General features: G+C 48.5%; 2 protein-coding genes and 2 pseudogenes across 2 annotated transcripts; 2 read left to right on the forward strand and 2 right to left on the reverse strand.

The window, feature by feature from the left end:
• Positions 1 to 4793: 4793 nt before the first annotated feature.
• TREM1 (triggering receptor expressed on myeloid cells 1) lies at positions 4794 to 20389 on the forward strand. Its single transcript, XM_036413774.2, has 5 exons — positions 4794 to 4936; positions 6498 to 6851; positions 7986 to 8147; positions 17779 to 17815; positions 19797 to 20389. The coding sequence occupies exons 1-5, from the start codon at positions 4888 to 4890 to the stop codon at positions 19900 to 19902; spliced, it is 708 nt and encodes a 235-aa protein (XP_036269667.1). The 5' UTR covers positions 4794 to 4887; the 3' UTR covers positions 19903 to 20389.
• LOC123651372 lies at positions 10509 to 11176 on the reverse strand (annotated as a pseudogene).
• On the forward strand, positions 15367 to 16470 carry LOC118705270 (natural cytotoxicity triggering receptor 2-like). The gene is made up of 2 exons (XM_036413783.2): positions 15367 to 15742; positions 15923 to 16470. Exons 1-2 carry the CDS (start codon positions 15685 to 15687, stop codon positions 16282 to 16284), a joined length of 420 nt encoding a protein of 139 aa, XP_036269676.1. The 5' UTR covers positions 15367 to 15684; the 3' UTR covers positions 16285 to 16470.
• On the reverse strand, positions 20340 to 21187 carry LOC118706015 (annotated as a pseudogene).
• Between the last annotated feature and the right edge of the window lie 5415 nt (positions 21188 to 26602).

A 26602-nucleotide genomic window follows, 5' to 3' on the forward strand; every position in this document is an offset into this window, starting at 1 on the left:
ATTTTTACAAATTGTCAAAGGTCAATGCAGGCTGCACCACAGCACAAAATTCCCGAGGTGACACAGAGGAGTGTTCACCCCCATGAGAGCCTGGAGAAAGGAAGTGGGAAAAAGCCGTTATCCTCTGTAGAACAATCCATCGAGCCACGGGGAGAGGGACAATAAGCCCGGATACCCCAGGGCGGAGGTGAGGACCACTGAAGCTAAGGTAGTGTCTATGAAAAAGCTCTCTAGCTGCCTGGAACACCAGTGTGATGGCCGGCGCTCCAGCAGTCATTCTGGCCACACGATGACAGAAGTTGGAAGCCATGAACTGGGATGGTGGGATGGGAAATAGGAAGCAAGTCCCGACGATGAGCCATACCAGCCCTGAAATGCCAATCTCTGAACTCTTTCAGTGAGAGGTAATAAACTACTACTTTGCTTAAGCCACTCTGGTTTTTGTTATATTTAGCCAACTAATTCTAATTGAATCAGAACTAGGCATACACTCACTTATAGAGGATCCTCTTGTCCCTGGGACCTTCCTAGAACATAAACCAAAAGTCAGCTGGACCCAAAGGCAACCTTGTGCTTCCATGGGTAGATCCTCTTTGAAAAATAACAACTGCTATAAAATTCAAAATTTATTCTAGGCTAAAATTACTTTAGTGTGAAAGATATTAGTAGGATGAAAGATATAACCTTTCGAGTATCTAAGGGGTGAGGATAAGGAGTCTAAAAACTAATGGCCTCTTAGAATGCCACACCCCACACCCCAACTTGTTTAGGACATATGAAGTGACAGAAGCTCATCCAAAGATAAAGCAGGTAACTTGCTCCCTCTAGTGGTGAGTTTAGAGACCTGAGGGTTCTGCTTTTCCTTTGGGACAAAAAACAAATAAAAAAACCAACAAAAAAGAAAAAAAAAAAACAGCAAAAGACTGAGTTTGGAAATTTATAACTGATTTTTAAAACTATTTTTGTTTAAAAAGTGACCTTGTGTTCCTTCTATTTGATAATAGTGCAGTTACTGTAGAATTTTTTTCTTTTTCTTTTGTTTTTTTGTTTTTTTGTTAAATGAAAATAAAGGAAATTTATTACCTGTATATAGTATGGTAGTACAGTAGTTGTCAACACAAACCAGAAAAACTGTGAATCCTACAGTATCAAGAATTTACTCATTTATTCAATGACAATCATGTCATCATCTTCTGGAACATCATCATAACAATCCAATTCCTGAATTTCCTGGTGGATTTCTTGTGACTCCATTTCTTTCAAAATCAGTGGACCAAATCTCTCATGTTTAGCCTAGGGGGGCCTTATTTTCAGGGAGATGCCTTATATTTCACTCAGAAGGAAACCTGTAAGTAGGTCTTATTTTTGGAGGATGTCTTATTTTCGGGGAAACACGGTAGTTATATACCTAAGACAACTGAAAACAGGTGTTCATCCAAAAATTTGCATATGAATGTTCATAGCAACATTTTTCATAACTAGAGGCCCAGTGCATGGATTTGTGTACCAGTGAGGTCCCTTAGCCTAGCCTGAGTCCTCTCACAATCTGGGACCCCTCAGGGGATGTCAGAGAGCTGGTTTCAGCCTGATCTCCACAGGCCTAATTAGAATTTTAAAAATCCCTGTATGTTGTTACATGAAGCAATAGTTCATTAATTTTTATTTCTGAGTAATATTCCATTGTGTACATTACTACAGTTGATTATCTAATGTATTTGTTAATGTCATGTGTTTTGTCTTTACATATACACAAATACAACATATTTTCATTATTTTTGTTTTAGATAGTTAGCTTTTAAAAAATTTTTTAAATTATTATTTTATTTTATTATTTTTAAAATAAATATTTATTGTTCATATTATTACAAATGTTCCTTCCCCCCCCCCATTGCTCTCCTCCACCAGGTTCCCACCCCACCCTCTGCCCTTTCCCCACTCCCCATTGTCCTCATCCATAGGTGCACAGTTTATGTTCAGTCCCTTCCCACATCCCCCTCTCCCCTTTTCCCCAAGAATCGTCAGTTCACTCCCCTTCCATACCTCTGATTCTATTATATTCAACAGTTAATATTGTTCATCAGATTTTTAAAAAAATTTCCTTGGTTTTTAGATTCACTTGTTGATAGTTACGTATTTGTTGTTCATAATTTTTATCTTTATTTACTTTCTCTTCTGAAAGAACCCCCTTCAGCAATTCATATAATTCTGGTTTGGTGTTGATGAACTCCTTTAGCTTTTTTTTTTATTAGTGAAGCTCTTTATCTGACCTTTGATTCTGAGTGATAGCTTTGCCAGATAGATTATCTTTGGCTGTAGGTTCTTACTATTCATCACCTTGAATATTTCTTGGAATGGCAATTCTTTAATATAAGGCTAATGGTTTCTGCTATAATTATTTTATAAAAAATTTAAAAGTTGTCCTTGTATAAATGATGTCTACATAAATTGTCTTTTGTAATTCATATAAAAATGAAAATTGTGTGTTTATTATATAAGTAATTGGTGTCTATATTAATTGGTTTTTGTAATCCATCTAAAATTGAAAATCGGTGTTAACATTCTACTTGGATATTTTGGTAGATTTTTTTCAAGTATAATATTTCTATAATAATTATTACTATAACTGAGTTGATTATTGATCATGATCTAGTCATATTTTATAAGATTATTAATAAACTTTAGAAAAATACAATACTAGAGCAATAAATATCTTTAAATATTTTTTTCAAATATATATAGTGATTTCATAGAGGAAGAGAGAGTAGAGAGAGATAGAAACATCCATGATGAGAGAGAATCATTGATTGGCTGCCTTCAGCATGCCCCCCTTTGGGTATTAAATCTGGAACTGGGGCATATGCCCTGACTGGGAATGGAACGGTGACCCCTGGTTCATAGGTTGATGCTCAACCACTGAGCCACACAAGCTGGATAGATCTTAGCAACTTTCAAACATTGTTATCTAGAGTTGCCATGGTGTACTGAAAGTTTTTAAAAATATATACATTTTGTCCTCATTTATGTCCCATTATTCTATGTTATACTTCAAGAACATCTCTCATTTCATCCAGGTGTGGCTCAGTAGTTGAGCGTTGACCTATGTATGAACCAGGAGGTCACAGTTATATTCCCTGTCAGGGTACATGCTCAGGTTGTGGGTTCTATCCCCAATAGGAGGATGCAGGAAGCAGTAGATCAATGATTCTCTCTAATCATTGATGTTTCTATCTCTGTCCCTCTCCCTTCCTCTCTGAAATCAATTTTTAAAAATTTAAGAAAGAGAAAAGAACATCTCTTATTTCTAGATTATTTGTAGGCTGGATTTCTATGACTTGTCCTTCACTACACTTCTGAGCTCTTCAAAATGTCTGTATTCATTTTACATTTGGAAGTATTTTTGATGTGGATCTTCTCTCTATTTGAAGCCATGGCCAGCATGGCCTCGGATTCAAAGGCTCGGAGAAAGGGCTGACACAAATTAATACACAAGACAAGAAAAATAAATTTGGAAATTATGGGGGAAGCCAGGGAAAGCTTAGCTGTAGTAGCCAAGTTTCACTGAGTTTCTGTTCAGGTCTGCTTTTATTTACTAGAATATACAATACAATTGCTTTTAGGAATGCAAACAGACATATCAATGGTCACATTTAGTAAACAGTCAGATTATCAGGTTGGGGAGTTTGCTTAGGCCATTGAGTCAGCTGTAGGTAATAAAATGCAAATATTCACCCTGTGAATATCAAAGAGCCCAATTCAGCCTCTGACCCAGACTTCTCACATTTATATTAATTACTGTTGATCTTGGTTCTCAGCACTACTCATTAGACTTTTCACACCATCAAAGCTGTGGTCTATTGCTTCTAAATGGAACCTACCGAGTTTTCCCTCCTTTTTCTATCACTGTGCTATAATAACAGAGCACCCTGTTTCCTTTCTTTCTTACTTTCTGAAATCTAAGTCTATTCTTGTTCGATGGTGGCTATATCCTCTCAACGTGTTTCTATACCATGGCCATGTTTGATACAGAATGCTGAGAGCAAGTACCTGGCATGGCCCATCCTAGTGGTGAGGGAGGGTGGGCCTCATCTCAGAAAAAGCCAAGGGAAACAGGTTGGGGTGAGTAGGGACAGGACGTAGACACTCTGTGTGTGAGGCACCTCACTGAGCACTTTCTCTATGGACCTCATTTAGTCCTCACAAAGCTCCTAGCAATATGGTCTCAATACTCAACTGGTTGGCAGTGTGCCTGGCCCTCTCTCACTTCTGCTGACTGGAGGGGATGGAGAGTGGGCCTCAGAGAGCAAGGGGGCTCTCTAGTCCTCTGATAATGTTCACAGCTAATTTTTGTTTACACAAAAATATTATTCTCATGACACTTTCATGAGAGAGTTGGAAAGGTCATTGTCATTATTCCCAGAGAACAGGAAGCCAGGATTTGGATAAGCTCAGTTAAGAGGGGAGCCCTGCCCTAACGGGTTTGGCTCAGTGGATACAGCATCTGCCTTCAGACTGAAGGATCTCAGGTTCCATTCTGGTCAAGGGCAGGTTCCTTGATTGCGGGCACATCCCCAGTAGGAGGTGTGCAGGAGGCAGCTGAATCGGTGTCTTTCTCATCGACGTTTCTAACTCTCTATTCCTCTCCCTTCCTCTCTATAAAAAAATCAGTAATAATAATTAAAAAAAAGACGGAGCCCTGGTTCTGGATTTGTGCATTGTCTTTGACGTCTGGAGCTGAGGCAACCAGTGACAGAAACAACTACAGACACAGGGCTTCCCAGCAGCAGTATCATATCCTGTTGTGCAACTTTCAGAAGCCATTAGGTCAGAGTGTCACCTAGTAGCTGTCCCAGGGGCCACGGCGGCAGTTGGAGTTGGTGCCCATGAAGGATGAGGAAGGCCAGGTTCTGGGGGCTGCTGTGGACGTCCTTCATCCTAGGTAAGGTGAGGAAGAGGAGGGAGTGGGTGAGGCCCCTGCCAGGAGCCCTGGGTGATCCCACCATGAGAAAGGTTTTCCTTTTCTCTGAAAGCTCCAGGAGCTCTGACTGCCTAAGTGACAGGGGACCAACAGTTTTGTCGGGCTGGCTCTGACTGCGCAAATTTAGCAGCATCGGGGGTGATAATCCAGGTGGGCAGATGGAGGTTGGCTTTCATGAACCGGTGCCTTTCGTGTTTTTCAAAAGGAGAACTGGGACAAGAGCGAGGGTGGAGGGTTGTGTACTTGCCGTGTCCTGTGGGGAAGGCTTGGGGTTATCGAAAAGCTCCTTCTAGCTTCTGGGAAGTAGAGTCACTAGGCATCCGTTCATACTTGGGCTGGGCCTGCTGATTGGAACTGGTGTCGGTATAACCCAAGGGATCTCAACCTTGGTATTATTGACATTTTGGGTAGGATGGTTCTTTATTCACGGGACAGTTTTGTGCATTGTAGGATGTTTAGCAATTTCTCTGGCCCTTACCAAAATGTCTCCAGGTATTGCCCAATGCCCCCAGGAAGGCAAAAGTGCCCTCGGTAGAAATACAGCAATTGAAGTTCCATATCCCACTGACCTATCAACTTTAGCGAGAAAGAGCATTCTTCTCAACAGTTACAGTGGTAGTCTCAGGGAGAATTCTAGTTGGCTCAGCCCCAGTCCTGTGCCCATTCTTAAACCGATGAGAGTGACCAGAGCGATGAGGTTCTTTGATTGGCTAAGCCTGTGTCATGTTCCATCCTTGAGAATGTGGGCAGCCCCAGGAGTAAAGCCACATAGGATTGGACCCCTGAGACGGAGGTGCTTTGGAATACCAGGGAGTCAGAGATCTGTGTCCGCCACTCCTCAAGATGGTTTCCTCGCTGTTTATTCAATAGTGTCTTGAACTGATCTCTTTTCCTGACTCAGATGAAGTGCCTCCAGCTGTTGGGAGGAGTTGATCTCTGCTAGTATAGTGTCCACGCATCCACTCCCCACTCTGTGTGCCTTTCTCTATAATCTTTCCTTCCCATCATGCCCTCGTCATGCATGGTCTTAGCACACGTCTCATGTTCTGTCTCTAATCTGGTACTTTCTTCCTTTCAAAACCAAACTATAATCATAAAAGTGTAATATGCTAATCAGACTGGACGTCCTTCTGGACTTTCTTCCTTCTGGACAAAGCCACAGCCTGGGCGGGGGGAGGGGGTTTGAGGCAGAGGCGGCAGAGGCAGAGACCCCCGACCCACTTCCCGGCTGCTATAGCAGCGGGCAGGGGCAGGGGCCAAAGCCTTTGCATGAATTTTTTGCTTCAGGCCTCCACTCATTTATAAAAAACAATTTGCAAGAACCATGTGCAGTCTAGCCGGTGTTATTAAAAACAAGCAATGAAACAAAAACTACTCACAGTGAAAGTTGCCTCTTTCCTGGAGACCATAAGGATCTTGTCTGAAAAAAAAAATGGGTGGTTGGACAAGAAGAAGAGGTGGTATCTCTCTTTCTTTCCAAAGAGGAAAATGTACAGAGCCACCTCTGCTTCCCTGCTTACAGAACTCCAAGGTGCGCCCACATCAGAGACCAAGCGTACGCTGACCGAGGGGACGCACCTGATGGAGAAATGTCCTGTCAGTGTGAACAAATACCTCTACTACCGGAAGGCATGGCAGAGGCTGGGAGACAGAGGGGAGATCCAGACATTAGTCAATACAGAGTTGACCTCAGGAATGAACTCCAAAGTCCAGATGGGCAGGTACATCCTAGACGACATGCCCAGGGAGGGCATAATGTACATTCACATGTCCGACCTGCGCCTGGAGGACTCGGGACTGTATCGGTGTGTGATCTACCAGCCTCCCAAAGCCCCCATCCCGCTGCACCAGCCCATACGCCTGGTGGTGACAAGGGGTGAGTGGCCTGGGCTGGGAGGTGAAGCGGGAGAGCCGGGGTGGGTGGGGGCAGGGCTGTGGCCCAGGGTTTCCAGCAGCCTGTCTTTCTCCCAGAAGCTCCAGGTCTGTCATTTGAGGTCCCCGAGAGGCATTTGGTCCAATAGTGAGAAAGGGTTTCTATGTATGAGTCCTCTTGGGCTGCAGAGTCTGATGTGGGGTGCTCTTATAGGAAAAGGGGTACAGTGAGAGGTGAATGGTAGACCTGGGATAATTTTGTCTTATTTTGCAGGGTTCTAGGTAGAATGGATATAGTCAGGAGGCCTCTGGGACCTGCTCTCGCCTTCCCAAAGGTGCATTTGATGGCCCTCCTATGTGCTTACAAAGCAGTGCTTCTTAGACCTCCCTGTGGGCACAGATTACCTGGGATCTTTCAAATATTTCAAATACAGATGGATTTGATGAGCCTAGGGTGGGACCTAGATTCAGTATCTCTGATTTGCTTAGAGATGATGCTGATGCTGTGGCCCATGGCTCCCAAATGGAGTAGCAAGGCTCCCGAGCTCACTTTGTATCCCCGTTCACAGAAAACACCTCTAACTTATCTGTCCCCCTTATTTCTCTCTGAGCACATTGAGGGAGGAGCCTATGCCCAGCTTAGGTCTGTATCCCCAGCAAATAATGTATTATAGTATGATTAATGCAGTGCGGGACATAGAGTAGGTCTGCAATAGATGTTGGTCTGATGAATTCAGAAAGGCAGAGGAAAGAGAGACAGGTTCAAGTTCCTAGGTAACCTATGCAATATGTTAATAAAAAATGACTGGTTAAGCAATATGCCACAGGTATAGGTGAGTGCAAGGCAGAGGGGATGGTGAGAGCTGGAGGAATCGAGGATTATTCTTGAGAAGGTGGGGCATATGGATTGGTGAAGAATAGCAGGCAAGGGCATTTCCAAGGACATGAACAGAAAATTCCTCCCTCCTTCTCTTTCATAAAAAAAAAAAAAAAAAAAAAAGAAAAAGAAAAAGAAAAAGAAAAAGAAAAAAAAATCTTAGCCAAAGGAAACCTTGTATCATGAATGTCAAAGTTCATTTCCCTCCTCAGATCCATTTACCCTATGACCCATCCATACATCCAATGTGTTTTCTCACAGATCCTGCCTCACACGTTGATTCTATCCAGAATCTGGCTCAGAGTTCCACTCTTCCTCCTGTGACCACCCTTCCTCCTGTGACCACCACGACCCAGGGCAGGACCCGAGCCAGCACCCGTCCTGTGACTCAGCCCATGTCAACTGCCAGCCTCGGAGTCAACCCCACACACAAGACGGACACCCCCAGGTCTCTCCGTGGGGGCTGGGTGGTGGGTTTGGACCCTTTGATTCCCAGTCCTGGTCCTGAGAGGATGTGGGGGGTGAGGGATGGGGAGGGAGAAGCCCAGGAGCAGACTTGAGTCACTTCCATCTGCTAGGACTTCCCAGGGCGCAGGGGGTGGAGCTGGAGGGGGGAGTAGGCTCTGGCCAGGCTGCCATCTCCCCAGTTCACCCTCTCTCCTGGGGTGCCAGAGGAGGGCGAAGTGGCATCTTTGCTAAATTCCCATGCTTATTTCTGTTTGTACACGTTTTAACACAGTGATAGTTCTAAATATTTTCATTAATTTTCTGTGCTAAAACTCTTCTTTCATGTGCTACCTAGTCTTCCTAATTATAATTTCAATGAATGTCTACTTTTGTATCCATGGGGAAACCATAACTTAGGTAATCCTTGGCCTGTTTTTAGATGTTGAAATTGTTTCCTCTTTTTCATACTATAAACTCTGAGATGGGCATATTTTTGCAGATGTCTTTTCCTTTAAATCATTTATTCAAACAGAAGTGCAGTGAGGAACCATAGAACGTGTGCACTGCTCCGTATACCAAACGTCCCTCCAAAGACAGGGAGCGGTGTGACCCATAAGGCACATGAGGGCGGGGTTGCTGCAGGCAGCCCTCTGGGGACTTTCTGCAGCAGGCTCACACCCAGGTGCAGGCCACAGGGAGGAGGGCCAGAGAGGCCCTGGGCTGGCTGGCCCCACCCCATGCCCCGCCAGCCTGCAGCACCACTGGTGTCTGACCTTGACCAGGCCACCTGGCACATCTCCTTTCCGGTGACTCAGGACAGTTTCTCAGCCAGGGGGTGGACGGAGGCCACAGGTTTGCTTCCCACTTTCTAGAGCCATTATGTCGTTGGGCACTTTGCCTGTTTGTACATTTGGTTTTTAGTTTTGTGTAGGCAAAAGCCAATTCTAAAGTCACTGTTGTTTTATTCCTTCCATGTGCTTGATTCTACTTCCTGGTGACTTTTCAATTATCTAAAAATGTCAACTTTAAATTTAAATTTTGGATTCTTATGTAACATTAGATCTGCCTCTGGATTTCAATGTGTTTCACTGCCACCTTTTCTCCCTTGGTTCCGTGTCTTATCAAGCGGGCCGCTTGTGCTGTAACCTATTTTCATGTCTCTGAGTGTAGGCAGGCCAAGTCTCCTCACTCATTTCTATGCTTTTCCTATCGATTGAATGACAATTACCTAGGATATTGAGAATCATTTTTGCTAAAAATCTATAAAAATTCCTGATGGGATTTGGATAAGGATTGGGTTCCTCTCGGCTGATAGAGGAGGAAACGCAGGCCCAAGAGGTGAGGGCCCTTTCCCGGAAGCAGGTCCTGATGCTGAGAATGGAAACCAGGCTTCCTGGCTCTGGGCCCACTCTCTCCAGTCATCACAGTGGAGGAAGAGGAGCTTGCTCATCCTGCCCCTTCCCCTTGCTGCCTCTCCTGGCCCCCTGTTCTCTACTACACTTTCTTTGGCAGTTTTAGGCAATGGGACTAACCAAATGCACAGAGGCAGGCAGTCAGTGTGGGGAGAGGCTCTGGAAGAAGCCCCACTGATAAATAGTGGTGAGGGCAGCTTTGTGGAGGAAAGCTCAAGGATGAGGAGTGTCATTGCCAACAGCAGCGTTACCTCTTCTCTCCCCGAAGGATCTCTACGACCAGCATCATCACCATCGTGGTGTGTGGAATCCTCAGTAAGAGCCTGGTCTTCACGCTCCTGTTGATCGCCACTCAGAGGTCATTTGGCAGCTAGGGCCATGAACCCAGAATGCCCCGCGACCTCCATCCACGTCCATCTGGCAGTTGTGCGAGAAGAAGGCTGTGAAACGGGAGGCAAGGGGGTGGGTGGGTGGGGAGGCAATGACTGAGTTGATCTGTAACACAGGTTATTTCTAAGGGTCAGGGTCCACCTTGCTGGCCCTGCTGACTCACCTCATTTCACTAACAACCTTGAGTGTTAGTGAAGATACAGCCCCTAATGTGCCCTGGGCCTCCATTCCCCAGTGGCCTAGGGTTTGCATTAAATAAAGATGGATCCAGTGCTTTTTTTGTTTGTTTGTTTAATGTATTTTAACAGCAGTTACAGGAATAGCACAGAAGACAGACAACATTAAAAACATGTATTAGCCTGTAGAACAATTAAGTTAGAAGAGTATAATGAATGGATGGAATGTACCATTGGATAAAAATGTTACAAATACCATTTAGTTGCCATCAATAAGAAATTTACTTTTTTCCCCCCCCCAAATGCTGGCATTGTCTAGAAAAACTTAACAGGTTTATTTATATTATTATAAAGTTTAACTTGTGGAATTTGTTCACTGAAACATTTGACTTGCATCAATGCTTTATGTCCCCACATTTATAATAAAGAAATGCATACACAAATGAAAATGGAAAGACTTGTCAATACTTATTTCTGTGCCCTATTTTCAACTTGCAGTCATATACTTAGGTACCTTTGACCCCATGAAAAAAAAAACCCTGATGTTCAGAACTACCAAAAACAGGAAGAAGAGAATTTTTTTTTTAAAGAATGAAATGTTTTGCATCATAGTGGATTCTGAAGCACGTTCTCCACGTATGCGGCATGCTGGCTGATGTCCCCTGGCATAATTGTTACATGTTTGGCATGGATAGCACGTAGGTTGGTGTCTTCAAAAATGCCACCCAGATCGGCCTCACTGGCCTAAGCAAAGCACCAATTGCCGCACTTTGGAAGCGCAGGTGTGTTTTGAAGTCCTGAGCAATTTCTCACACCAGACACTGGAAGGGAAGTCTGTGAATAGGAAGTTCATTGGACTTCTGCTAACTTCTAATTTCAGAAAGTGCTAAGGTGCCAGGCATGTAACAATGAGGTTTCTCCACCCATCCAGTAGAGGGCGCACTCTTTTGAGTGGCTTTGGTAGCCAGTTGCCTCTTTGGTGCTTTACCCCCATGGATTTGCGGGCAGTCTGCTTTGTTGGAGCCATGGTATGGAGACCTAGTTACTTACCCCTCTTCTCCTTCTGCCTGAGGCTGCGCAGGGCTTAGAGAGCAAAAGGCAGCTGTGAACGCCCCAATGCTTTTCACTGTCACTCACTGTCCCGTGGGGTCATGAGGTACAGAAGCCACAGCTGCTACTAGTAAATCTGCCTTGGTTCTTGCCCTGGACCACTGCACTGAGCTGCACCACAGAAGCCTCCTGTTCTCCTGGCCTCGGGGCCTTCCTTTCTTCTAGAATCAGATGCTTGGGTCCCTCCCTTCCATTGCAGTCCTTTCCCACACTCCCAGGAACGGGTGTTGGAAGCCATGGAATGAGGGGAAGACATGACGCCACATGGAGAAGTCCCTTTAGGGGCAGAGACACCGTGTGAACCAGAAGGCAGCATCCCAGGACAATACTGAAAGGATGAGACAGGCTTCCAAGGGTGAGACTGGTAGAGAGTATTGCTGACAGAGCATCATTGGTCTATTGTGTGCATCATCCCTGCGCCCTCAGAACAAGCCTGGGGAGGAGAGCAGAGTGGCTAGAATGAGGCCACAAGAGTAGAAAGTCCTCCCTTGTTGGCGGGAACAAAATGAAGGAGTCCCTTTCCTGAAGGCTAAGCCCACAGAGAAGAGAACAGCCAGGAGCTCTTCCTCTGATGCCTCCACATGCCACTTTCCCTGGAATCACACCAGGGGCAGGGACGGTGGCAGGACAAGATCTCTCCCGTATGGGCATTCCTCTTCCTCTCTAGGTCTGCCCCTGACAGTCCCCTTCAGCTCCCATGTTCACCCATGCAGTGGGAGTCCAGGCCCACCTATGTCTGGCAAAATCCACCAGATTTAAATCAGGGCTTGCCAATTTCTTACCTCTTTTGGCTCTAAAGGGGGAAGGGTCCCCCATCAGTGGGGAAAAATGATGGTCCTCCTTCTCCAATGCAGCAATGGCCAAGGCTAATTTCATATCTCATTTCCCCAAGAACAAGCACACCTTCCAGCACACAATCCAGCGCGTGTTAGGAAAACACATTCCTACCATCAGCATGACTTTCCCCCGCTGCTGTGGGAAAAAGAAGGCTGAGTGCTGAGGTGCAGTCCCCCAGCCCTCCCGTCCTGATCACACGGCCACCATACAAGGACTTCCTCATCAACCTGAGAGCAGTGCACTCAATGCTCTGGCTGCAGCCTCAGGAGGATGGCACTGACCCCAGAGACGCCCTCTCACCCCCCGATCTGAGGCCATTAGAAGAAGCGCACAGGGAAGTCTTGTCTCCTGAGAAGCCCTCCTCCCAGCAACTGTTCATCTCGGGGCATCTGTTTTCCTCCCTCAGGGGGCCGAGCAGCTCAGCGCAGTAACCACAGGACACGCGGTGTTTGCTTTCTGAGATTGCCTGTCTGGGACCTGCGGGCCAGCAGGTCCAGTGCTGTCCCTGTTCACGAAGGGACAAGGGCGGTGACATTCTGAGTGTTGCCTAGGAGAAGCAGAACACTTTAGTGCAGCATTTCTCCAACTCCGGGGCTCCTGCCTCCGGGGCTCCTGGAACATTTGTTTACAAAGCAGATTCCAAGGCCCCTCCGAGTGCGCGGTGCCATATCCCAGTGCGTGCTACGCTCTTGGTGGCTCTCAAGCTTGTTTGGGAGGTAGAGATCCAAGAAGTCATCAAGCTTCTTACCAAACACCTGGACACGTTCATAACCTGCTGCAGGAGTGCGTGCGTTTGTGTGCTTAATGTAAAGATAGGTTACATAGTGTTTAAGTCCAATATACACTGAGTGGCCAGATTACGATGATATTTGAACGCAAATAATCTGGCCACTCAGTGCATATCCTATATAATAAAAGGTTAATATGCAAATTGTGCCCTCAACCAGGTGCTTGACCAGCAGGCAGGCTGGCCAACCGCCCATATCCCCTCCCCCTGGCCAGGCTGGCCAGACCCCACCCATGCATGAATTCACACACCGGGCCTCTAACATACACTGAGTGGTCAGATTATTATGACCAGCCCATCAGTTCTCCATTGGGTCACCTTTTGCCTTCAATACTGCAGTGATTCTTCTTGGCATTGACTCCAAGAGATGTGGAAAGGTGATGCGAGGAATCTGACACCATGCCTGATGAATAGCATGTCCAGTTCTGTGAGATTTGATGGTTGTGGAACCAGCTGCCTGATGGCTCTTTTAACTTCATCCCACAAATGCTCAATTGGATTGAGATCTGGTGATTTTGGGGTCACTCAAGCAAGGTAAGATCTCCCTCATGTTCTTGAAACCACTCCTGCACAATATGAGCACCATGGCATGTCACATTGTCTTGTTGGAAGAAGCCATCTCCACTGGGATACGCCATCAACATGATAGGATGAACATGATCAGCAAATTTATTTAAGTGTGTTGTGCTATTTAGATGAATTCAAGGGCCCAAATCATGCCAGGAAAACATGCCTCAAACAATAATACTGCCCCCACCGGTTTGAAGGGTTGTACTCATGCATGTGGGGTGCATGCTTTCATGCTGTTTCTACAAAATTCTCACTCTGCCACCTGCATAATGCAACTGGAAACATGATTCATCAGACCACATGCCTTTTTTCCAATGCTAGACTGTCCAATCCTTGTGTTCCTGTATGAATTGGAGATGGTTTATCTTGGTAACTGCAGACAGCAAAGGTGTTCTAACAGGCCTTTGGCTTCCATATCCCAGGATGCAGTGTATGGCTAATGTGACTACAAATGTCAGGTGGCCATAATCTGGCCACTGTGTGTGTGTGTGTGTGTGTGTGTGTGTGTGTGTGTGTGTGTTGTTCAGAGATCATAATAATCTGACAAGTCAGTGTAAGCAGCCATTACAATTGTTTTCCTGCAACTCCTCTAATGATAGATTCTTTTCTTTTCTTTCTTTCTTTAAAAAAAAATATATTTTATTGATTTTCCACAGAGAAGAAGGTAGAGGGATAGAGAGTTAGAAACGTCGATGAGAGAGGAACATTGACCAGCTGCCTCCTGCACACCCCCTACTGGGGATATGCCCGCAACCAATGTACATGCCCTTGACCAGAATTGAACCTGGGACCTTTCAGTCTGCAGATCGATGCTCTATCCACTGAGCCAAACTGGTTTTGACAAGATTCTTTTCTTTTATACGAGAGGCCCAGTGCATTAAATTCATGCATGGTGGGGGAATCCCCTCAGCCCAGTCTGCATTCTCTTCAATCTGGGTCCCCTAGGACATCCCTCTCACAATCTGGGACTGCTGGATCCTAACTGTTCACCTGACTGCCTGCCTGATTGCCCCTAATTGCCCTTCTGACTGGCCTGGTCACCCCTAACTGCCCCCCCCCCACTGGCCTGGTCCCCCCGCTGGCCTGGTCACCCCCAACTGCCCCCCTGCCAGCCTGGTCACCCTTAACTGCCCCCTCTGCTGGCCTGGAAACCCTTAACTGTCCTCCCCCCCCTGCCAGCTTGGTCACCCACAACTGCCCCTTTGCTGGCCTGGTTGCCCCTTACTGCCCCTGTCTGCCAGCCTGGTCACCCTCACTGCCCCTGTCTGCTGGCCTGGTTCCCCATGCAGCCTGCTGTTCCATTGTTACTGGGAGAGTGTCCTGACCAATTTGCATATTATCCTCTTAATAGTACAGATTTTTATTTTCAGTTAGTTTGCATTCAGGGTGATTTTGTGTTGCTTTCAGGTGTAGAGCATAGATTTACACACTTTACAAAGAGGCCCCCACCCCCACCCCAGAACCACACGGAGTTGTTGTTGGCACTAATAGTCACGGGGATGCAAAGTACAAATTATTTTCTAAATGAGCTTGGTTAGCATGGCCTTCCAGCAAATGCTTAAGGAGCGATGACAGTGGCAAGCGGGGAGCTGGAGACACAGAGGGCAGAGACCCCCATTCTTCCCACACGCCCTCCTTCCACACCTTCTTCCCGCCCCCTCCTCCCACAAGGTCTGCTTTGCTCTCCCACCCTTGCCAGGGACCTTCCCTGCACCTCCTCCTCTGAGAATGACTCCCCACCTCCTCCTGCTCCTCTGGTCCCCACAGGACACCCCAATTCCCAGCAGATCTGGGCAGGCGGCCTCTGACCACTGGGGCTTCCAGAGGGTCCCCCTGCCTCTGTCACTCACCCTCAGCCCTGCTTTCATGGTGGCGAGGAGAAAGCTGAGGCGGAGAAGGAAGTGGAAGGACCGAGGGGAGACAGTGGGAGGAGGAATGGCTTCTTATCTCAACATCATTTCCTTCTGGGTCTTTCACCGATTTCCCCACGCCCATGGGAGGGAGGCAGTGGGCAGGCTTGGCCCAGAGAGCCCCAGCCACCCCAGAGGCAGCGGGGCAGGGGAGGGTCCCGCGTAGGCCCAGGCCTCCCCTCCTCTCTGCCATGCTCCCCACCTGCAGTCTTAGCTTTCCTCAGCCCTTCTTCCCAGACAGGAGGAGCGGCTGCTGAACCCGCCAGCTCCCGCAGAGGCTCCTCAGGGCGGCTGCTGCCTCCCCAGCTCCCGCAGAGGGCCATGGCCTGGGAGGCCACGCGCCTGCTGCCCCTTGTCCTGCTGGTGCTCCTGGCCTCAGGTGAGGGTAGAGGCGTGGGGGAGAGGAGGAGGGATGCTAGTGAGGAGGTAAGAGGGGCATGGGGAGGAGGGTGAGGTGTGGGGGGGGCACTGAGTGTAGTGCATGGAGGACTTCCTGAGGAGGGGCCCCTCTCAGCTCTGGGACAAGGAGCGGCTCCCTGACCCCAGGGTTTATTCTCAGGCTCCTGGGAGCAGCAGGTGCAGAAACTGGAAGGGGAGGAACTCTTCGTAACGTGCCAGTATCGACCCCAGAAAAGTTCCAAGACGAAAACCTGGTGCAGAATAATACCAGCAGGAACTTGTGACTCATTAGTCACCCACCCCAGGCTCCGGGGCCAGCCTGGAGACCCAAGATACCTCATCATGGATTACCCCCAACAGAGGTACTTCACCGTCACCATGGCTGCGCTCAGAGAGAAGGACTCGGGTTTGTATGAGTGTGGAACCTTGGAATCTTCCATAGTCATTCCTCTCAGAACCATCCTTCTGTTGGTATCTCCGGGTGAGTCCTTTCCCTCTGTGTGTGCTTCCCAGGTTCCCTGAACCGCAGCAGGCGGATGCCGGGAAGGACCTAAGCCAGGCCCCCAACCCCCGTGGCTGAACCCCAGGCCCCTTCCCAAGGTCGCCGCTGGTTATGGGCAGAGCCAGCACCAGAACTCAGACTGCCGGCTTGGGGCAGTTCTTCCTTCCCCAGCACACACTTCTCCAAACACTTGTTACTCAGTCGACTCCCCGTAGACTTGGCCTTGAGCAAGCCTGTCTTATCGGTCCATCTGGGGTACCCTCCCCCGGCCTTCCCTCCTGACCTTCTCTCCTGACCTTCTCTCGAAGGGCTGACCTTGAGGCAGTCACAGGTGACTGTGTTGGGCTCAAGGAATGTGGACAAGCAGGGGACAGCCACAAGGGGTGGACGGGGACTGCGGGGTGAGACTGATGGCTCAGGGGGCCTGGGTCCCACCCTGCACCGGCCCCTGATCCTTGAATGATCTTCAGTCTCAGCCTGGGAAGCTTGAGGCTCCTCCTAATCCTGAGCGTCCCCCCTCCCCCATATGCCTCCTGAAAACTTCAGAGTTGCAAAACAGTATCTTCGAAGACCCCCACCTTGCTTCCGAGTCTGCCCAGCTGTATGGTCAGCTGGGGGTCTGGTGAACCCACATCAGCTGCTCTGTCATCCTCTGCCCAAGCCTGGGCTCACTGCCCACTCCATGTAGGGCACTGGGCAATGCCCTGGGAGAGGAAGGGAACCCTGAGACATAACTAAAAGGCTATGATGCAGGTGGTGGTTGGAGGCATAGTGGATGGAGGCTCAGCGGAGGGAGGGGCCAGGTTGCCAGTGAAGGCCAGGAGTATGGACCTGCCTGCAGGACTCCCCAGAGGAGGTGACACTGCAGCAGGCAGTGGGGGGCAATTGGAGGCTAGCAAGCCAGCAGGAAAGCTAGGGTCTCGGCTGAGAGGGGTCTCTGCCCTCTGTGTCCCCAGATCCCACAGGGATCCGGCCTAAATTGTCAGTTGGACATCCCCGTGCACGAGGCCAATAGTATATTAATAAAAAATGATGTGTGAAGCAATATGCCACAGGTATAGGTGAGTGCAAGGCAGAGGGGATGGTGAGAGCTGGAGGAATCGAAGATTATTCTTGAGAAGGTGGGGGCATATGGATTGGTGAAGAATAGCAGGCAAGTGCATTTCCAAGGACATGAACAGAAAATTTCTTCCTCCTTCTCTTTCTTCCTCCCTTCCTTCTTTTCTTTTTTCCTGTCTCTGGCCCAGGCTGACCCTACACATAAAAAACAAACAAACAAACAAACAAAACAAAAAACAAAAAAAAACTTTGCCAAAGGAAACCTGTGTCATGAATGTCAAAGTTTATTTCCCTCCTCAGATCCATTTACCCTATGAATCCATCCATCCATCTAATGTGTCTTCTTGCAGTTCCTACTCTTTTTCCTGTGACCACCATGACCCGTACCAGGCCCCGTCATGTGACTCAGCTCATGTCAACTGCCAGCCTCTCCTCCCCTGGCCCCGGAGTCAACTCCACACACGGGACGGATGCTCTCAGTACAGTGCCCAGGTCTCTCCGTGGGGGCTGGGTGGTGGGTTTGGACCCTTTGATTCCCAGTCCTGGTCCTGAGAGGATGTGGGGGTGAGGGATGGGGAGGGAGAAGCCCAGGAGCAGACTTGAGTCACTTCCATCTGCTAGGACTTCCCAGGGTGGAGGGGGTGAAGCTAGAAGGGGGAGGAGGCTCTGGCCAGGCTGCCCTCTCCCCATTTCACCCTCTCTCCTGGGGTGCCAGAGGAGGGGGAAGTGGCATCTGAGCTGAATTCCCATGCTTCTTTCTTTCTTTTTTAAAAAATTAATTTATTTTATTGATTATGGTCTCACATAATTGTCCTTATCCCCCCATTCCCATCCCAACCCCTCCCTACATATGCACACAGCCGCCCCCCCCCCGCCCCCCCCCCCCCCCCCCCCCCCCCCCCCCCCGTTGTCCATGGCCATTGGCTAGGTCCATATGCAAGCACACAAGACCTTTGGTTGATCTCTTCCCCTTACACCCACCCTCCCTCTGAGGTTTGAGAGTCTGATCCATGCTTCTCTGTCTCTGGGTCTGTTTCTGTTCATCAGTTTACGTTGTCCCATGCTTATTTCTGTTTGTACACGTTTTAACACAGTGAAAGCTCTAAATATTTTCATTAATTTTCCTTGCAAAACTTCTTCTTTCATGTGCTACCCAGTCTTCCTAATTATAATGTCAACAAATGTCTACTTTTGTATCAATGGGGAAACCATAATGGAGGTAACCATTGGCCTGTTTTAAGATGTTGAGATTGTTTCCTCTTTTTCATACTATAAACTCTGAGATGGGCATATTTTTGCAGATGTCTTTTCCTTTAAATAATTCATTCAAATAGAAGTGCACCATAGAACGTGTGCACTGTTCTGTATACCAAACGTCCCTCCAAAGACAGGGAGCGGTGTGACCCATAAGGCACATGAGGGCGGGGTTGCTGCAGGCAGCCCTCTGGGGACTTTCTGCAGCAGGCTCACACCCAGGCGCAGGCCACAGGGAGGAGGGCCAGAGAGGCCCTGGGCTGGCTGGCCCCACCCCATGCCCCGCCAGCCTGCAGCACCACTGGTGTCTGACCTTGACCAGGCCACCTGCCACATCTCCTTTCCGGTGACTCAGGACCGTTTCTCAGCCAGGGGGTGGACGGAGGCCACAGGTTTGCTTCCCACTTTCTAGAGCCATTATGTCGTTGGGCACTTTGCCTGTTTGTACATTTGGTTTTTAGTTTTGTGTAGGAAACACCAATTCTAAAGTCACTGTTGTTTTATTCCTTCCATGTGCTTGATTCTACTTCCTGGTGACTTTTCAATTATCTAAAAATGTCAACTTTAAATTTAAATTTTGGATTCTTATGTAACATTAGATCTGCCTCTGGATTTCAATGTGGTTCACTGCCACCTTTTCTCCCTTGGTTCCGTGTCTTATCACGCAGGCCGCTTGTGCTGTAACCTATTTCCATGTCTCTGAGTGTAAGCAGGCCAAGTCTCCTCACTCATTTCTATGCCTTTCTTATTGATCGAATGATAGTTACCCAGGACATTGAGAATCATTTTTGCTAAAAATCTATAAAAATTCCTGATGGGATTTGGATAAGGATTGGGTTCCTCTCGGCTGATAGAGGAGGAAACGGAGGCCAAAGACGAGAGGGCCCTTTCCTGGAAGCAGGGTCTGATGCTGAGAATGGAAACCAGGCTTCCTGGCTCTGGGCCCACTCTCTCCAGTCATCACAGTGGAGGAAGAGGAGCTTGCTCATCCTGCCCCTTCCCCTCGCTGCCTCTCCTGGTCCCCCGTTCTCTACTACACCTGCTTCAGCACTTTTAGGCAATGGGACTAACCAAATGCACAGAGGCAGGCAGTCAGTGTGGGGAGAGGCTCTGGAAGAAGCCCCGCCAATAAATAGTGGTGAGGGCAGCTTTGTGGAGGAAAGCTAAAGGATGAGGAGTGTCATTGCCAGCAGCAGCGTTACCTCTTCTCTCCCCGCAGGATCTCTACGACCAGCATCATCACCATCGTGGTGTGTGGAATCCTCAGTAAGAGCCTGGTCTTCACGCTCCTGTTGATTGCCACTCAGAGGTCATTTGGCAGCTAGGGCCATGAACCCAGAATGCCCTGCGACCTCCATCCACGTCCATCTGGCAGTTGTTCGAGAAGAAGGCTGTGAAATGGGAGGCAAGGGGGTGGGTGGGTGGGGAGGGCAATGACTGAGTTGATCTGTAACACGGGTTATTTCTAAGGCGCAGGGTCTACCTTGCTGGCCCTGCTGACTCCCCTCATTTCACTAACAACCTTGAGTGTTAGTGAAGATACAGCCCCTAATGTGCCCTGGGCCTCCATTCCCCAGCGGCCTAGGGTTTGTATTAAATAAAGACGGATCCAGTGCTTTTTTTGTTTGTTTGTTTAATGTATTTTAACAGCAAAGTTACAGGAATAGCACAGAAGACAGACAACATTAAAAACATGTATTAGCCTGTAGGACAACTAAGTTAGAAGAGTATAATGAATGGATGGAATGTACCATTGGATAAAAATGTTACAAATACCATTTAGTTGCCATCAATAAGAAATTTACTTTTTTTTTTTTTTTTTTTTTTTTTTAAATCCAAATTCTGGCATTGTCTAGAAAAACTTAACAGGTTTATTTATATTGTTATAAAGTTTAACTTGTGAAATTTGTTCACTGAAACATTTGACTTGCATCAATGCTTTATGTCCCCACATTTATAATTAAAAAAAGCACACACAAATGAAAATGGAAAGACTTGTCAATACTTATTTCTGTGCCCTATTTTCAACTTGCAGTCATATACTTAGATACCTTTGACCACATGAAAAAAAACCCCTGATGTTCAGAACTACCAAAAACAGGAAGAAGAGAATTTTTTTTTTTAAAGAATGAAATGTTTTGCATCATAGTGGATTCTGAAGCACGTTCTCCACGTATGTGGCATGCTGGCTGATGTCCCCTGGCATAATTGTTACATGTTTGGCATGGATAGCACGTAGGTTGGTGTCTTCAAAAATGCCACCCAGATCGGCCTCACTGGCCTAAGCAAAGCACCAATGGCTTCACTGTGGAAGCGCAGGTGTGTTTTGAAGTGTTGAGCAATATCTCGCACCAGACGCTGGAAGGGAAGTCTGTGAATAGGAAGTTCATTGGACTTCTGCTAACTTCTAATTTCAGGAAGTGCCAAGGTGCCAGGCATTTAACAATGAGGTTTCTCCACCCATCCAGTAGAGGGCGCACTCTTTTGAGTGGCTTTGGTAGCCAGTTGCCTCTTTGGAGCTTTACCCCCATGGATTTGCGGGCAGTTTGCTTTGTAGGAGCCATGGTATGGAGACCTCCTTACTTACCCCCCTTCTCCTTTGGCTGGAGGCTGGGCAGGCCTTAGTAAACAAAGGGCAGCTGCAAATGCCCCAATGCTTTTCACTGTCACTCGCTGTCCTGTGGGGTCATGAGGTACAGAGGTCACAGCTGCTACTAGTAAATCTGCCTTGGTCCTTGCCCTGGACCAGAGCACTGGGGCCGGACCCTGGCAGAGCTGCACCACAGAAGCCTCCTGCTCTCCTGGCCTCGGGGGCCTTCCTTTCTTCTAGAATCAGATGCTTCCATTGCAGTCCTTTCCAACACTCCCAGGAAAGGATGTTGGAAGCCATGGAGTGAAGAGAAGACACAATGCCATGGGGAGAAGTCCCCTTAGGGGCAGAGACACCGAGTGAATCAGAAGGCAGCATCCCGGAACAATACTGGGAAGATGGGACAGGCTTGGAAGGGTGAAACTGGTAGAGAGTATCGCTGACAGAGCATTATTGGTCTACTGTGTGCATCATCCCTGCACCCTCAGAACAAGCCTGGACACATCCTTTGTTGGCGGGAACAAAAATTGAAAAGTCCCTTTCCTGCAGGATAAGCCCAAGAGAAGAAAACAGCCAGGAGGTCGTCTAGTGGTGAACGAGCCATTGATGCTACAGTCCCTCCCCTGCACACTGGAAGCCACTCAAACCCACCACCATACTGTTCACGGGCTTTCTACGTGCACTATCTCCAACTGGCCCCACATCTTTCATCATAGGACCATACGTTTGGTCAGGCTTAGGTCATGTTCCAAGCCTTTGCCGTAGGGCCCAGGGAGAGATGGCAGGAGGAATCTGCCTCCATCTCAACAGAAGGGGAGCTTTGCGTCCTAGTGAGACCCACACATTGGGGCATATCCCCCAAGTGGAAGAGGCATTGGGGGCTGGAGTCTCAAAAGATGACAAATATTCACTACATATCCTCCGAAGCTGGTAGGGTTAAGTGAGATCATCTGCGTAAAGCTCCTGGGGCACCAGGGCCTTCAATCCACGGCAGTTAGTCACTCCCAGGAGCATTACAATGGTGGTCTCCGTGCCTCTGTCTAACTGGGACTCCTGGAAGCGCTCACCTCAGCCACAGGCTGAGGACCCGGAAAGCCTCGGCGCCCCTCTGACCTCATGAGGAGCTTTGCCAGGCATCATCCATTTGGACCACTTGCCTCACCATCACCTGTGCTGCTTGTTCAAGTGCAGATGCTGGGCCCGCTCTAGACTTCCTAAACCGGGGTCTAGGGAGTGGAGCCCACACGTGTGTAAGTTTGCCGGGCTTCCCAAGTGATGGAGCCACATGCTCATACTTGAGGAGCATGGTGTGGAGTGAGCTTAAACGAGGCACGCCATCAGGAAGGTGTGAACCGGACCTTGAAGGGTAACCGGATGTGGATGTCCCGGAGCGGCTCGGGAGGCAGTGGCCGGTGCCTGGTGACGAGGCTGTCTCGGTGCCCTGAGGAAGTGAGTTGAGCAGAGGTGGGAGGTCCGATGGCGGTCGGGGCTCGCTGTGGCGGGGAACGGGGTGTTGCCCCATAGGCTGTGGCACAATGACAGCAGGAAGGAAGGTGTCACAAGGACAGTGATCTCTTTCCTCCTTCTGCATTTTCCTGCACTGGTACCTGTCACTGCAGTTCCCTCAGCATTTCTCAACTGCACAGTAACAGCTACCTCTCTCCGAGGAGGTGGACAATACCCACATGGGGCAACACCCCCCAGCAATGGCTACAGCCCCTGGGATGGCCAACACCTGAAGGATAGAATGGACAGGACGGGGCTCTGGGGGCGGCCACGGTGGTGGCTGCTGCTGCTGCTGCTGCTGCTCTGGGTCTCAGGTGAGGAGAGGAAGGGTGAGGGACGGAGGTGGCCCAGAGGAGGTGCCTACTGAGAGGGATCTCTCACTCCTTCAGGAGGACTGGGATGGGATCCCGGTACGTGCTAGAGTCAGGAATGGGGGAAGGAAGGAAATGAAAGCAGGCTGTGCTGCTGACCCTGACCCAGCAGGGCTGGGTGACGAATGGATGCTGGAGGGTCCCTCTGGGCACCTCCAAGTTGAGAAAATGTGCGAAGTCACTAAACAACCCCTCCTTGCTGTGCTGACAGCCTGGGGGATGTAAAGGAGTGCAAGGCATGGGCCCTCCTCAATCAGAAAGCCCGTCTACCCACCTGGCCCAATACTTCTGCCCGAACTGCCCAATAAACTTTCTCCTTTTGAACCAGAGAGTTGGAGAGGCCTCCACCACACAGAACCCTGCTCTCCACTTCCTGCATATCCCAATATGTAAATACTGGATTCATGCATATTGAAAGGAAATTAATTAGAAGGTGGCTGGCGGGGAAGGACTGGGAGAGATGGACATGGCATGCCCTGGAGCCAATCTCCCACAGTCCCTCCACATGGGGCAAAGGGCTCAAAGGGGCTCAAAGAGTGTCTGTATAGGAGTGAATGGGGTGCCTCAGCCTGCCTTGCAGGGATCAGGCTGAAACCAACAGTCTGACATCCTTCAAGCAGTCCTGGAGTGTGAAAGGGCACCCAGAAAAATTGCTGTTGCTTGGTAGTTCCTGCATTAAGTGTCTACCCCCTGGTGGTTGGTGCGTGTCATACCTACAGTCTGGGTGGCTGGTGGCTTAGCCTTTTATATATATACTAGAGGCCTGGTGCGTGAAAATTCATGCACTGGAGGGGGGTTCCCTCAGCCCAGCCTGCTCCCTGTCATAGTCCAGGAGCCCTCAGGGGTGAGAGGCAACCCGGCAATCAGGGGAAGGTGATGCCCCATGACACCTCTGCTGCCTCTACTGCTGGTAGCGCAAACCTTGGCCTGTCCTGGTTACCTGAGCCTCAGGCTGGCCCTAGGAAGCTGGGGGGTTGAGGGGACTGGGGGACTCTGGAGGCAGGTGGGCAGAGCGGCCAGGCCCACCTGCTGGCTTGGTGGGATAAGAGGACTGGGAGGTGCCATCTTGTGGCTGTGGGTGCTACCATCTTTGAGGGCATGGCAGCCAATTTGCACATGCCCTCCTTATTGGCTGTGGGCACCACCATCTTTAGGACAGGGCAGTCAATTAGCATATTCCCTCCTTATTGGCTGTGGGTGATGCCATCTTTGAGGGTGGGGCAGTCAATTAGCATATTCCCTTCTTATTAGATGTGGGAGCTGCCATCTTTGCTAGGGCATGCGAGACAATTAGCATATTCCCTCTTTATTAGATAGGATATAGAGTGGTAACATGCAAATGAGCCAGGACACCGTAACATCACAACCACTCAGGAGGAGGCTATGTATGCAGGTGGGTGGGAGGGGAATGTGTGTGCAGTGAGGTAAGCCACAGATGGCACAGGCCCACAGAGAACAGGGCTTGCCAGCCACAGTGCACTGGCAGTCCTGCCTCTGTGTGTGAACTGCAGAGGAAACATTTTTTCTGACTACTCGTTGGGTAAGCTCCCCGTATGCCATGCTCAGTGTTCTTGGTCACTTGAATAATAAGAACCCAAGAAGGTGATCTAGGGTCTTTCCACCTCACTCCTGGAGGGGAAAATGAAGGTCTGCTGCTGGACGGGCTAAGAAATGTCATATCCTGCCCTAACTGGTTTGGCTCAGTGGATAGAGCCTCAGGCTGGGTTTGATTCTGGTCAAGGACATGAACCTAGATTGCAGGCTCCTCCCTGGCCAGGGGCCAGATCAGGGCTCATGCAGGAGGCAACCAATCAAAGTATCCCTCTCACATTGATGTTTCTCTCTGTCTTTCCCTCTCTCTTCCACACTCTAAAAATCAATGGAAAAATATCCTCAAGTGAGGATTAAAAAAAAGGAAGGAAGGAAGAAAGAAATGTCATATCCTATGAAAGAGACATCTTGAAAATGCCTAAAGAAAGTTGTCATTTCTTCATGGTGAAGGGACTGGAGTCTGTGTTGATTAAAACATCTTGGTGGCTGTGGTGGCCGGCAGTGGCTGCAGCAGCAGAGTAATCAGCCTGGTCGCCTCCTGCAGAGGGAGGCCAGACTGCTGCTTACACCCATTCCCCATACATCAGTAGGACATCCCCAGAGGGTTCCCAGATTGGAGAAGGTGCAGGTCGGGCTAAGAGATTCCCCCACACAAATACCCATGCACTAATTTCATGCACCAGGTCCTAGTATATATAGATTAGGCCAGGGTAGAGTTGAACTTCATAATAATATTTGGAAATAAAGAGTTGACCAAGCAAAAGGAAGGAGCTATAGGCAAGAGTGAAGGGAAGCTACTGAGCCCACAAGTGATGCCCAGGAATTGAGAGACTGGTTACAAATACTTTATGTAGTCGGTGAAGCAGTTCCACATCCTCTCTACACAAGAGCAAATTAGTAATTTGGTCTCAGTACCTGTACACGCGGAAGTGCTGAAATGGTTTGCTAGTTGCAAAGGTAAGTGAGGCCGTCACAGGATAATAACAGATGCACGGACTTGGTTTCCATTCCTCCTCAACCCAGAACCTACTCAGGGACCTTGAGAATGTTACTTTTCCTCCTCTAGGCTTGCTCCATTGTGATATTCAATGGCTCCAGTTCTCTGGAGTTCTCCGTGTTTCATTTCAGAGAAATAGGCTTTATATTACACCTTTGGCAATGCTTGCCCACTTCAGTAGACAGCGTGGGGCCCACCACGTTTGACTCAATCAATGAATAGCTGCCTTGTTCTTTAAGGCAAATCTTAATAAAGACAATGAGGGAAATTACTGTGAATGACTGAACCCATATAATTGAATGAGAATGATATCAAGTTTAATACAGGATAAATGTAAACATAATTGTTTTCATCAAGTCACAAATAGCAGACAGTGGATTAGCAGTTTCCTATTTCTTTTCTTCAGTAATTGGAGAAAACTTTAGGCTGAGGTGGCTAAGGAAACCGAGTCTAGTACAGCTTGTCCCTGCCTGAAGGACTCACTGGTCTCCCAGGGAAACAAGAACACAATCCTCTGAAAAGGACATCTGCGGTAAACATGAGGTGGCCTGGGGAGCGGATGGCAGGCAGGCACCGTCTTTAGTTAGGTTAACACAAATGAATGGGGACTTCTTTCTGGAACAGTGTTAGGCCTGCCCGCATAAATGAATTGTGGGGAACACTTCTGCATTTGTCTCCACGTTTCCAGGTGGGGGAGGGCATGGCAGCAGATGCCCACAGAAAGCCACTTACATAATGTCATGCTATTCGGAGGTGATGGATGTGTCCACCCAATGCTGCAATCGGAAGAGAGGCCTGAAATGAGAACTTAGGAGAGAAGGTGGGTATGGGAGGTAGGAGAAGGGTCGGAAGTGAGAGCAGGACTTGTGGCCTGGTGAGCAGGCCACTTGATGGTGAAGGCCTGAGTGGACCTGGGAGCCAAGAGCTAAAAAAATGAGGCCAGGCTCACTGGACAAGAACTCTGAAGATTGAGAGCAGCAAATGTCACAGGAATACATGGGTCCCAGTGC

This window comes from Pipistrellus kuhlii, unplaced genomic scaffold (genome assembly GCF_014108245.1).
Source record: "Pipistrellus kuhlii isolate mPipKuh1 unplaced genomic scaffold, mPipKuh1.p scaffold_m20_p_5, whole genome shotgun sequence".
NCBI lineage: Eukaryota > Metazoa > Chordata > Mammalia > Chiroptera > Vespertilionidae > Pipistrellus > Pipistrellus kuhlii.

Excerpts from the sequence above, each read along its gene's own strand:
- LOC118705270 (XM_036413783.2), top strand. The coding sequence starts at position 15,685 with ATGGCCTGGGAGGCCACGCGCCTGCTGCCCCTTGTCCTGCTGGTGCTC. Across the intron at positions 15,743-15,922 it reads GCTGGTGCTCCTGGCCTCAG|GCTCCTGGGAGCAGCAGGTG; the intron begins GTGAGGGTAGAG and ends GTTTATTCTCAG.
- TREM1 (XM_036413774.2), top strand. The coding sequence starts at position 4,888 with ATGAGGAAGGCCAGGTTCTGGGGGCTGCTGTGGACGTCCTTCATCCTA. Across the intron at positions 8,148-17,778 it reads TGCCAGCCTCGGAGTCAACC|CCACACACGGGACGGATGCT; the intron begins CCACACACAAGA and ends CCGGAGTCAACT. Across the intron at positions 17,816-19,796 it reads GCTCTCAGTACAGTGCCCAG|GATCTCTACGACCAGCATCA; the intron begins GTCTCTCCGTGG and ends CTCTCCCCGCAG.